The sequence below is a fragment of the Tinamus guttatus genome, unplaced genomic scaffold (genome assembly GCF_059628265.1).
Source record: "Tinamus guttatus ecotype Peru unplaced genomic scaffold, ASM5962826v1 Tinamus_guttatus_pri_ptg000459l, whole genome shotgun sequence".
NCBI classification, from domain to species: Eukaryota; Metazoa; Chordata; class Aves; order Tinamiformes; family Tinamidae; genus Tinamus; species Tinamus guttatus.
The window spans coordinates 8,184,055-8,197,691 of record NW_028288993.1 but is presented as its reverse complement, the minus strand read 5'-3'; the positions used below and the strand labels follow the sequence as shown (position 1 = coordinate 8,197,691).

General features: G+C 36.8%; 1 protein-coding gene across 3 annotated transcripts; it reads right to left on the bottom strand.

Moving 5' to 3' along the window:
- Positions 1 to 241: 241 nt before the first annotated feature.
- Positions 242 to 13,288, bottom strand: STX2 (syntaxin 2). Of its 3 annotated transcripts, none has more exons than XM_088532489.1 (11): positions 13,146 to 13,288; positions 8,465 to 8,536; positions 7,694 to 7,793; positions 6,968 to 7,042; positions 5,784 to 5,857; positions 5,497 to 5,605; positions 4,736 to 4,809; positions 4,501 to 4,638; positions 3,063 to 3,173; positions 2,067 to 2,194; positions 648 to 763 (listed from the first exon to the last, which is right to left on the bottom strand). In XM_088532489.1, the coding sequence occupies exons 1-10, from the start codon at positions 13,173 to 13,175 to the stop codon at positions 2,111 to 2,113; spliced, it is 867 nt and encodes a 288-aa protein (XP_088388615.1). In that variant the 5' UTR covers positions 13,176 to 13,288; the 3' UTR covers positions 648 to 763; positions 2,067 to 2,110. The 3 variants fall into 3 exon arrangements, with proteins under 3 accessions (XP_088388616.1, XP_088388615.1, XP_088388617.1); XM_088532491.1 differs by lacking the exon at positions 2,067 to 2,194 and adding an exon at positions 1,891 to 1,929; XM_088532490.1 differs by lacking the exon at positions 2,067 to 2,194 and having other exon boundaries at positions 242 to 763.
- Between the last annotated feature and the right edge of the window lie 349 nt (positions 13,289 to 13,637).

The following is a 13,637-nucleotide window of genomic DNA, read 5'->3' as shown; positions in this document are numbered from 1 at the left end:
TATTGTATTCTTTCACCAGAAAGCATCACAACTATTTTTCTGATTATACAGGCAAAGAAGTATTTAAAGCAGTTAACCCTAGTCATGTTGAAAAAAATACTGGAAGTGTAAAAAAAGCTTTAACAAAATAGGCAGATAATTAAATAAGTCCTTTTAGAATAAAATATTTTAGCAGTGGATGCAGAAAGATTTTTTAGGTATAAAGCTTAGACAGGTTAAGGTGACTGAATAGTTATTATATTTAAAGGCATGGCTACATCTTATAAAAATGTTCACAAGAGTGCTAAGAAAAGCAGCACTGATATGGTACTAAAATTCTTAATTAGAATTGTATTAGCAATAGAGCATAAAGCCAAACAGTCAAAATTCAATAAATTGTGTCTCAACACCCTAATTAAACTGCTTAACACTGAGATATGAAAAAAATTAAGTTACTTTAGTTCAAAGCAATTAAGAACAAGTTTCAGTCTCAAAAATGTACACTTTATGATGAAAATCCATACATATCCTCATTCACTGTGATCTTCATTTAGGAGTAAACATTAAAAGTGATTTTCTTTTCATTTTATCCATTAGTAATAGGCCATTATCATGCAACAGTATAAGGCATCTTTTACAACAAATGTTTGGTTTTACTGACAAATGAATGAGTTTCTGAAGGTTCACAACTCTCGGAATGTGCTCGTTATGATAGTGTTGTTGCTAGGATAATCCCAAGTATCAGAAGCAAGACAGTTACGCATATAATTATGTACATCATTTTCTGCAAAAAGAGAAGAAACTTTAGATTAATATATCTCAGACATAGCACTTAAATAAGAGTATACTGACAGCCAGTTAACAACGTTGGTAATCCAACCATCAGAAGTGTTTGGATTTTCTTTTTGAAGATTACTTCCTGTCATAAGTTTCTATTTGTTTGTCTTTCTTTTCTAAGGTACATGTAATGACAGTGACAAGCTACAGATATCCATGTAACACTTCTGTGTTTTGTTTTATAGAATAATTAGTAACCACATGCAACTTGTTAGTATCATTAAATAAACTGATGCAATAGTAAACATTTACTTATTAAGTTAAAATCTGAGGTTTCTTAAACAGTTTACTGCTGTTCTCTTTGAATAAATAACTGGAGCCTGCTCAAAACTTGACAGTTGTGCAGTTAGTGGTATTAAGTAACATGTCTATAAAAACACTATCCACTTAACATTTCATAAGTACTGCAAGGAAAAACAAAAAGTGTTCTATATGCAAACTCTGAAGTTAAGCCAAGTATTTCTGACTATCAGCAATACAATACAGTAAATTTTGCTATCTGTCTATAAACTTAAGATTAGCTGTGAGAGCTTAAAACTCTGATAGTAAAAATATGTTAGTAAAGACAATTGAATTTCTGATTTTCTGAAATGTCTCAACCCTTTCATCTTCTTAGCCTGACTAGATAAGGTGTTATTTTCCCCACAGGAAACTTAAGTTAGTGGAGCAAACAGGAAAACACCTGGAGAATTCTGAAATGCATACTCAGGTTATTCTCTTCCACAGACATTCTTTTTATATATACACAGTTACAGACTTTCGTAAGGTCCAGTATTAAAAAAATAAAAATAAGAAATTTTAGGATGTGCTGCAAGGTAAAAGGTTTTCAGAGTTGTAAGTATTAGGTATCTATTTTTCTTGAAAGCTTTGTTTAAAAAATGCAAATAACCTTATTTGATAAAGCTCCAAATGTACCTAATATTCCATCTTACTTCAGGTTGTTTGCAAGAGTGAAGTTTAGGTATATAAAAACACTGAATGCCTTAAGGCATTCAATGGATGTTTTGTTGCTTTCTCTTATTTGTTGGCAGGTCTTACATAACATGGTTGCATGCTGTAAGTTTATTAACTTACCACTAGATGTCAGTTTTCAATATTCACATGCACAGAACTCTAAAGTACCGATGGAGAAGACCCAATTCAAGTCCACCCCCAATGTTAACTGTAAACATACTAAGCGTTAGTAAAGGAACTGTTTTAGCAAATTGTCAGAGCAAAACACGAGCAAAATTAGTTGATTAGTTACTTACTGCCACACTGGCAGGAAGGCATGCATGCTGAAGTTATCCAAGCATCACCGAGTACCAACAGCCAAACCAATTATTAGACCAATTATGGCAAGCAACACCAATAACACAATGACAATTATCCATTTTTTCTGTCAAAAAGAAAGTTACATTTTTAAAATCAAACACATTAAGACTTGCACTAGTGTAAATTTAAAATATTCTGGTTTTAGATCTAGATATTTTTATTAAAACACACAGTATTCTCAAATTGAGCTAAGTTTTTCTGTATACTCTTGCATGCTATTTATAAACGTTTCTCTAAACAGTTTCACTCCAATTTAATACTCTTATGGGGTAAAAAATGCAGTTCTCTGTAAAAGGAATAGATTACAGATGGAATTCTAAGCAGCAATGCTGTTGCAGCAAAACTAGTGATTCTACTTTTTCAGCTAACATGACAACTTTATAGCTACACCTCCAGATAAGTTTACCAGTTTTGAAGATGCAAAGCATTTACATTTATTTAGAGCTTGAATAACTGTAGGTATCACAATAGTTCATAAAAAGAACCTGTGGAATTAGAAACTAGCACAATGCATTAACCCTTCCTTTAGGGTTTTCTACTCTGTGACCTCAACTGTTTAGTTTTTGCTCCATGTGAACTACTATCTATCTTCATTATACAAGAAACTTCTGTTCTCTATCGGTAAAACAAAGTTTTAACACTAAAACTACCACACATGAATTCAACACACTGACACGTTTATAAAAATCTGCTATAAATTAGTATATGCTATGGAAAGATTTACTAAAGCAGCCCCCCACACACACATCAAAAATAAACAAACAAAAGAAGAAAACTCATTTTCTAATCTAATTTTAAATATTATAACTAAGCAAAATACATTTATTGATTTTACTTTGTAGGACTGAGTACAAGAAAAAACATCTAAATGTGAAAGTCACTTCATATGCGAAGTTAGTATGATCATTAGCAGTTACAAAGAGATAGCATACCCTTCGTGCTTTGCTTTGATATTTAACTGCCTTTTTTGTCTCTTCTTTAGCATGCTCCACGTAATCTGTTGCATTCATAACATTCTTTTCTATATTGTTGATCATTTCACCCTTAAAATGAGATTTTTAAGAAAAAATTATTACAGGAATCCTGGAAGCTCTGTTTAAAGAAAACAGCTAAAATATCAATATTAAGAATTGTTTTAAACGCGTCAATGTTTTAAGCAGTGTGGCTGAATTTTTCTGCATTGACATGTAATGGAAAACAGGAACGGGAAGCAAGATCTTGAAGTTCTAACGCAGCAAGGAACAATCATAGGCAGGACAGGCATTTCCCCCTCTTGCAGGAAATAGCACTGATCATCTCAAACACTTCGAAGAAGGCACAGATACTGAGAAAACTAACTGGGATCTAAAAATAACACACTGAGGAGTAACTTGAGGAAGCAAGATTCCTTGCAAGTGAAGGTGTAGAATGCCAGTACATAAATCCAAAATAATTATAATGAATGAACTTCGGTAATGAAATGGAGGATTGGTGGAAAATTACAGTAGATTCGTTACCTGTGTTTCTGTCCATCAGAAGAGAAAAATCAGCAGCAGTAAACAGCAAAGCATTAAATAATGATGCACAAGTAACTTTTGTTCATTTCTAGCATCATGTGAAATATATTTACTTAATTAAAAACTGCTAGCTATTTTCCTGGGCTACAAATTTAATTTTAATGATCAAGTAACATAAAACTTCTAGAACCAACAACCAGATCGGTTGTTCTTTTCAGGACAACTCAGCCTCCACTGAACAGTTCTCTCCTGAACATTAACCTTTTCACTTCATTGCAAAAGTCAGATGATTTTAAGATCAAAAGTATTTTAGTTAGAAAACTGGTATCTGAAGTCTATAATGGCATGAACACACACCTCTTAAGATAAATCTTATAACAGACTACTTGGATGATTTATCAATCCCTTTACATTCATGTGAATTACAACAGAGATGACATCTGTGTATTGTACATGGACTGCACGCATCCCTCCTGGCACACATTTAACTCTACAGTAGTCCAATACCATGTCTGTGAGAATCCCAAACAACCTTCCATGATATCAGCTTTAGCTGACATTTGAAGAAAGAAAACTCTTTCTTAGACAAATAAAAATATATTCCCTCCCTTTCCCCCGGTAAAAGCATGTTGACCTTCTTTTCAGTTGGCGATACTTCAATTACCTGTAACATACTACCAGTACAGATAGATTGCAGTTAGTCTAAAATGGAAGAAAAAACCCTTTAATGACTTTTTTCATAAGATCTACATCACTGAGATGAGAACAAAAATCATACCTACAAACCCAATGCATTTTTTAATTACCTGAATATAATTATCTCTGCATATTTTAAAGACTAAAAAATATCCCGCTTAAAGTGCATTTCATTTACCTGAGTCTCAACAAACATTGCCATGTCCATAAACATTTCATGTAGTTCCCGTATGCTAGATTCTAGTTTCATAATATCCTTGTGTCGTGACTCGATTTCATTCAGAGCTTGTCTAGTAATTTGAGAGTCTGATATAATCTTAAAAAGTACAAGAAAGAACATCGTTATGTGCTGACATACAGCTAGGTAGCAGAAGAAACAGAATGGATGATGTTACTGGAGCAGAAATACGTACATCAGAAGTAAAAATTGAAGGATTACCACTTTCTAACATTTCTTCCAGTTCCTCATCAGTGGTAGTCTTCCCAGCTAAGATAAGAACAGCACACCATATAACATCAAGTTATTTACTACTCAACATAAAATTTTATCACAGCATAAAGAGCAACAATTTGAAGAAAATTCCTATTTTGAGTATTTTTCCAGTTAAAACAAGGTAGTCTTTTACACTAGCAAGGTATCATTTTGCCTATGAAGAGTTCGGTGCTTTTCTAGTCATGAATGGCAGAATCAGTTCATGTGAATCAGTGAACAAGTGATTAGAGCCTAACAGCAGCACCGGTGACACTATCAGATGAACTTAACAGACATTCTTATTGACATAAACAGGATAAGAATGCTGTTTAACATGTAAATTTTGGATTGGTTTTAGTAATACTTGCTACAAAATATTCTGTACGCTTAAAAAGCAGTGTCTGCATGTAAGCTTAAGGTTTCTTTTAAAGTTGCAACACAATATATCTGAAACAAAGGATATAGATATTTAATAATTTTCAACAGAAAAATTGTAAAGAAAATACAGCAAACTTACAAGTACTCTAAAGAGTAACATCAGAGTTTATGTCACCCAAAAGAATTATTTCTTTTCCCTCCTATTCACATGCTTCAAGAAAGCGTCCAAGATGTTTGATGGTTTATACCATCTTTGAGCAATGGGAAATAAAGACAGACTCCAACATAACTCAGCTTTTTATAAGTAGTATTCAGGTCACTTACTTATTTCTAATTGTCTCTGTATCCGACCTTTGCTGCGTTCTCGAAAAAGAATTTGGGTCTCATTGTATTCTGTCATGACCTCCACAAACTTCCGAGCTAACACCGAATGCTGTTTTTTAAAGATAAAGAATGTATATAACAAAAGAATTTTGAAGGAAAATAAGTTTACAACAACTGCTACTGCACAAAATTAAAAATGGTATTAATATTTGAACTCAAAACAGAATATGAAGTTCTAAAACTATCTGGTTTAGTAAAAGAATTAAAAAAGGATTACATAATTATACCTGTGTTTTTCGTATCCTGAGATCCACTGATGTCCGATTAGCATTCTCACCCTGATCAAAGCTTTGTTCAATAGCTAAGAACACAAAAATACAAGTCAATGGTCAATTATTCAATAGTGTACATCAAGGTCATTACTAATTATCACTTTTTGGATATACAATTCCCTTGCAAACAAAGTTTAATGCTTCTTGTGTTTTTTTGCTGTTTTAATTCACTAATTACTAAATTTGAAACCAGATCTTAAAACTGTAAGTGCTTAAATTACTCTTAAGAGGCAGACAGCTATCTATTAACCTTGACACATTTCAAGAGGCCTAACAAAATAGATTGCTCCTGCAATTTAAATGATAAACATCATATTCTAGTGGTTATGAAAGCATAACAGAACAAAGTATATACTGATTGTAATCTCGTTGAATTGTAATTCAAACAGTTACCATATTTTAAAGTCAACGTTGATCAATTAAGGACATGCCCACAGAGCAAAGGCACAGCAAAATTAGACGGTCTGAATTTAAAAGCAATTCCCTAGGCAGGCATTTATGCCATGCAGACTCTTTCTCCAGTTCAACTTCTTCCAAAACACAGTATGACCATAAAATGGCATTTCAGTTGCAGAATACATTTGCACACAGCAGTAGTCCTTCACAGTACAATTTTCTAGGTTATTTCTCCAAGTAAACAAGCTCTTTGTGTTGCTTCACAAACTGGGCTGTGCCGAGACCTATATTTTTTTAACCAAGAAGCATGACAAGAAGGGATTAGTTGATTGTTTCTTTTGGAAAGGTTAATTATACGACAACAGCCTTCAGCTATAATGCTTAGATAATGGGAAAGAACCTGGGGTACACAAAGGAAGCACTATAGGGAAAATAGAAGGAATACAGTAAACTTGTGATCTCTAATGGTTGATATGTTCAGAAAAAAAAAAAAACAACAAAAACAAAAGTTGAAACTTTGCATTCTAGGCTCAGTATTAAAGTTGTTAAAAGAATAAAACTTATACAGCATTTTCTTAAAATTTTGGGACTACCAGGAAAGATGCATACAATACAATTTATGCATACATAATGCAGCTGTAAAATCTCAGAATTTCAGCTACAATGCAAGGAGTATATAACATTCCTAATATCCTAAAAACATATTATGTTTAATGGCAATTTGATTTCTCCTCCCAACTTACACTTTAACCTGGCTCGGACTTTATTAGCAGTCTTCTTTATTTCTTCATTTAACTCTTCAAGTTCTTCCTTTGTCCCTTAAAAAAAAAATCAAAACTATTAGTTATTGATAAGAAATTATTACATTTCTTCTAGAAGACACTCAAAGCATCATCTCTAGACATCTACTACCTATGAGCAGAAGAAAATGAGTATTTAGTAAGCAAAATGAGTAAAAGCACTAAAAAAGATATATTTTTTAGAAATTAAGTAGCCTACCAGGGCAAAGAGAAATCTGATTTGGCTGAATGTGATTACAGGACTGCAAGGCTGAGTTGAAGACCATCCCTAGCTTGGGTTACATTCAGTTCAGTGTTCAAGTTTCAACAGCAACAGCAGCTTTTCTCCAAGTGCTAATGGTTGCACAAATTTAGGTATTGTTAAATTGATCTTTCTCTGTTCATCACAGATTGCTGAGAAAACAACAGGGGCAGCTGTAAACTAGTGAAGGCAGATCGATGTCACCGGGGAGTTAAGCCAGTGTGAAGACTAGCACTGGTGTGGACGATGCAACAAATGTTTATTCAAATGAGAATTTTCCAAAAGTAACTATTTTCATTATATTTTCATCTGAAATATTTAAAGAAATATATTGCATCTGCTCTAAAGTTCTATTCTGATCCATAGCTAAAACAAAATTAATTGCCAAATACCTACTGACACATATGGAACAAAACAGTGATACTTACTTCCTTCGGGATTTGGTGCTGACAGGATAATGCTGTGCTGCTTCTTCACTTCTTCCACATTTTGTGCTATTTTTGCTATATTATTTCTAAGTTCTTCAACCTAAAGGAAAAGAAAGATATGGCAATGAAAGCACTAGAATAATTCCTTGTGAATGACTCCTTTTTGAAAAAAGGAGTTTTGGGTAGTAAAAATTTCAAACATTTTACTGCAGCATTAGTAATTGACAGAAACCCCAGCATGTGCACAGCAGTCCTATGTTGACACTACCGTAAAAAGTAAAGCTGATAAATATTTCTAGGGCAAAATTATATAGCTACATTTCTATTAGTTATCCAATCTTCAATAATGTTTAAAATAATATGATCATTAATATTACCAGCATTGTCAGCTAAGCATATACTTTTTTTTAAGCAGGATTATTTTTAATAGCAAACAGATTCAGAATGGCCAAAAATTTAAACGATACTACTCTTTTTTTTTTCCTGCTAAGAGAGTTAAGCAAATTCCTCATAAAGAAAGCATGAAACATTTTTACGACTGCACTCAAGGCAAAAAATACCACCTCTCCGCCCCCTGCCCGTGCCTGGCCCACACCTTAAAAAAAAGCACACAAGCAAGAGTTAAAGCCTTACTAGCATTACTACAATTTGGTTTTGTATATTGCACAGAATATTACTGGCGGGTAGAAGAGTACACATAATTAAAAATATTAAGAGAAAAAAAAAAGTGCTGTAAGTCTTTAGAGTGCGGCAAAATCTACACAACTTTACCTGCTGGAAAAAGTCATCCATGAAATGGTCTTTTTCAACAACAACTGTCTCTCCATCTTCATTTCTTTTACACTGTAAAAAAAAATTTAAAAAAGTAGTGAAATAAAATTATTTTCTACTCGGAGACCACTGAGACTTCTTTCTATCAATAGTCTGCAAGGTCAAAAGGGAAGTTTTCTTCTTCTAAGAACTGTAATCTAAGGACAAATAAGAAGAGAGGTCAAAGGAAGTCAGCTGACTACCACGGAGTTGTGAATCCGAGGGCACATACTCGGTAAACAACTTTAGGACGAGAGTCACCTATTGGCGATTTTCAAGTTTCCTTTACTTGTCATAAAAAATATTAAAATACAAAATTAACACCAAAAAATAAACAAGTGTTCTCTCATAACATAAAAGATACATCCAGTTAGTTCCATGTGAACCGAAAATAACATTCAGTTTCAGCACTACCTGGACAAGGACAATAAATCAAACCTTCTTAAGGAAACACTAAGAGCTGTGCTGAGACTTTCTGACTTGTGATGTGGCGAGCCAAGCAAGCAAAGGAAACCTGCAGAACAAAAAGCTGTCAACGACTACTACTTGCTGCTCTTGGCTACTTTCAGGAATCGCATTCTGCAGTGATTTTGATATAATTTTGCTCTACTAAACTGTAGATGCCTTACATAATCTAGAGCTCCGCAGCACAGCAGCCAGCAAGACAGAAGCTCCCATGACACACACTCACTGAGAGGTTACTCTGGAGATGGGCACATTCACTGAGTCATACTTCCCTAACCCCTGAGCTAGCCCAGCAGAACAAGAGAGTCTTGACGAAGATTCAAATTTGGTAAAAGGAAAAGAGAATTAACATGCATCACACAAAAGCACAGAGTTCTAGCCTTCATGCTTTCTAACTCGCACTGTAGAACACAGGCTGTTTGAACCACACTTAAAGAAGAACAGGACAAAATATTAATTACTGCACGTTACCATACAGTCTAGGGGTTAACTGACAGAAAAGATAAGCTACAGGTTTGCTAATATTTAAAGAAACTCATGATGAAGACTTCTTTTTCTCAGAAGTCCCTCTGCCTTTGATCTCGCAACACCAAATTTCAGCTCCTATTTCTGATCCTATTATCCAATAATCCCTTTGCTTCTGGATTCATTAAATTAGATGAGGTGTGGATTATTTGCAAGACAATTCTGCAGTTTAAATCAATGCCAAAATATTTCTATTAACTAAAGACTTACGTGATAATATAAGCATGAAAATATTAGGGAGTATCCCACTTTTTCAAGAAAAAAATAATACTTAAACAGTTGTGATGTTTTTCCCCCCTCTGCAAATTTAAAAAGTCCCTGCATGATAATATTAGTGCCATAAAATATTGTAGATATTTCATATATATTGTTGCACATATATTCACACACATTAATACTTTAACTATATATATATATGTATAATATTTCATTTCATTTCAGGGGAACAATAATGCAGGAATAAATAAAAACTTTAAGATGTTATTGCCATCCTGCACCCTTCTCCAGTCATCCACAATAACAATGTCTCTCAAAAGGTTTTAGGAAGTTACTCATTTGGTAGTTACTTACGTTGAAACTCAATCATCATCATCAAAAAAAATGTTCTTAGAGGTTTTCCCAATTAATAATCCTGCTTAATGAAAATAAGTGAGGAACAAAGTGCCCAAAAATTAATCACACGATTTCTATCCATACCAGAGATTACAGTGCGAGAGAACTATCAGTTGTAATTTAATATTTAAGACGGAGCTGCACTTCAAAGAGCTTGAATTTCATTAGCTACAAAAAGACCTTCCACTTACACTTACTGAGTAAAGAACCAATCTTCCCATTATTTATAACAAAATTTTGTATTATACCATTTAACTAAAATGAAAACAATTAAAGTAGTACTAGCTATGAGATTCCACATCTGTCAGTTTTTCCTTAAGACCAAACAGCTTCATAAAATATTAAACACACTTCAGTCTTAATCGAATGAATCAATTTAAGTTCTCTGTGGAGGTAAAGCTACAACTGAGCAGTTCTGATTATGCAAAATTTCACTTTCACATTCTATTGCAGTGATACAGACGACAGATCTATTGGCTGTTAACAATTTGTTCAAAGTGTTTGTGGGCAGCCTGCATCAGCACTTGAAAGATACATGATTTGTCAACCTCTATTCCTCACATTCCTTAAGTGGCCACTGGGAAGTGATCAATTTATTATTTGCTATTTTTCAGCTTAAGCAAAGTGATACACCTTATTTGGAAGAGCACAATATTCAACCAAAATGTCACTTTTCTCATCAGCAAGTTTAGCTGAAACATAGTAATTTTTTCCTACCTCACCTTCCCAGTATGAGCAGTACCACAAACAACTTTAATAAAAGCTTTATTAAACTGTGTTGGCATTCACATGAAGCCTGTTTTGCAGGTTACCTTTTGCCTTACCTGGGCATTAAAAACTTGGGCCATAAAATTCCATATTTATAGACTTATAAAATATAGCAAGTTTCTCCAGAAGTTGGTTTATATGACAGAAGCCACAGATATTTCAAGAGCAAGCAGGTTTTGGACTAAAAACATGACTTATTTGCCCATGAAATTCCCTTTGAGTTTGGTCACTTTCAGCACTGTTCATCAGCTGTATTCCAGAGGAAATATCTGACAGGCTGCATGGATAACTGCTGATCACCATTATCCCACTGAGTCAGACCCAAACTGCTGCCAGGGCACCACGCTGTATGTGACAGCAAACCCACTGCAGAGAGAACAACAGCGCTGCCCAAGCGCTGCGGTCCCGTCCAGGCTTCACCCTGAGGAGGCAGCAGGTGCCACACTGCTGCGTGCGCGTAACAAATCTTCACACTTCCTTTAAAAAGCTCTAGAGAGCTCACAGGGCAAATAAAGTCAGCTGACAAAAAAAAAAAATACATACGCTATACGTGTGTGTATATACGTGTATACACGTGTGTATATACGTGTATACACGTGTGTATATACGTGTATACGTGTATACACACAAATATATATATACATCAAGCATCTGACACAGCTTTCCATTTTTCCCACAGGCCAACTAGATGTGTCAGGCACCAATTGCACATGTTGGTAAAATTACTCCACAACATAGTAAAGGATTGTATGGGGACCAACTATCGGAAACTGCTTTATGCTGTTATGGCATGGAAAACTTGTGGCTAATTGTCAGATGATTCTGTGCTTAAAGACTAATGTAGAAGTGATCTCAAAAGAAGCAACTCAAACCTCAAAAAAATGCATTTTGAAGCTTTGTCTTACTACTACAGTTTTACCATCTTCAGAGTTGTGACATTGTGGATCTTGATCCCACTCCTAAATTGAGCTTTTGAGACATTATGTGAATGCCCAGGAATTAGTTCACCAAAAAAAAAAAAGTTTAATGCAGTGCTGTTCAAGTTATTGTATTAAAAATAAATAAATAAAATCATATGACCAAGGAAAAAATTGTTGTCCAATGATGCAAGAACGGTGCTTTTTGTTAAAAAACACTAAAGCCAGCCTAGAAACCCCTACACACAGGGTTACTTAAAAAAGCTTATAACAATATTTAAGCGAACAATTTTTATTTTCTTTTAGTCAGGCTACTGCTGCTTCTCCACAGTCAGAGAATTGCTACAACCTGGACATGTGAAGGAACTAGGAGAAGAGACCTAAAAAGAAGATATATATATATATATGTACATATATAGTATAACCTAAGAGAAAATACAGTTTCCTTTGTCATAACTCTTTTCTACCTTTCCTGGGAAAGACACTGTAACCTAATCATGCAAAGACTTTTAAAATGTCAGCCCATCCTTTTGGAGAGGAAAGTAGAGAGACTAGGAATCCCATTGCCTAAACAAGGAGCTTCTGAAGTGTATTTTCTGAAACATAAAATAGCCCAAATAAGCCCCAAATCTGCATGTACCTCAGCATAGGCCAACCCTTTATATATGCGTATGCAGAGTCCTAAAACTAAGAGACCCCTACATGCTCTCCAGTTTAATTCATTTCCTTAAAGGAGGTCAAATATTCTTTTATTTTGGCAAAGCCACGTCCTGTTGAAAGTAAACCCAGCACCTCCTCCCTCCAACTCCTTCTTTCTAAGGGTACCGCCTTTACAGTGCGAACCAGGGGAAGGAAAAGAACGAATAAACATCTCTAGCTACCATCTTGTAAACAGGCGCAAAGCAGGATCTGCAGATAGCTTTATTTGCTGATGAACTTACTGCTGGTTAAACAGTTCCAGCGCTGGTAATTTCCCCCATACGCCGGACAGAGTTCGAAAACAAAGTTATTTCCCCTATCTTAGCCAACTTTCGAATATCAGTATTTAAAGGGTGCAGGAGGTCCGGAGAAGAGTGAAAACAGCACGGATAAGAGCAGAGGCTCCCGACGCTTCTTGGAGAAGCCCCTCCACTCAGAAGCGTCTTCCCATCCCCGGGGAGGAAGTCCTCCCTCCTCCTCCTTCTTCTCCCAGCGGAGGCCGCTGGAAAACAGCGTGCTAGGCCCGGCACCTCCGTGCCCCCAGGGCTGGGGACATGACCAGGGCCACGGCGGTGCCCTCAAGACGTTCCGCCCCGACCGTTACCTCAGAGAAGGGGGCGGCAGCCTCCGGCCCCCCGACCCGGTCCAGCCCTCACCTCCGCCAGGTCGGCCAGCCGGTCCTTCATCCCCGCGGCCGCTCGGCGCCGCCCCGAGGCGCCGCCGGCTGCTCCTCGCCCCGCGCTGTCGCCCGCTCCGCGGCCGGGCCGGCCCCGCTCCGCTCTCCTTCCGCGCTGCGAGCGGCCGCGGCCACGACCACTCCCCCGCCCCCGCCCAAAGTCACCGCGGCGGCGGCAGCGGCGGGGCCGCTCCGCGCATGCGCCGCGCGGGGAAGGCGGTGGCGGCGGCGCCGCTCCGCGCATGCGCCGCGCGGGATAGGCGGCGGCGGCAGCGGGGCGAATCGCCGGGCGCGGCCACGCGCCGCGCGGCATGGCCGGGCGCGGCACCCGTCCCCGGGGAGTGACGTCACGGCCGCTGTGTGGCGGGGTATATCACGGGCACGTGAAGCGCTCGGTGCTGCTCTTGGGTCCCGGCACGCGTGTTTGCTGAGTTGTCTTTAAGCAAATTTGCCTCGGTGGTGCATCTAGAAC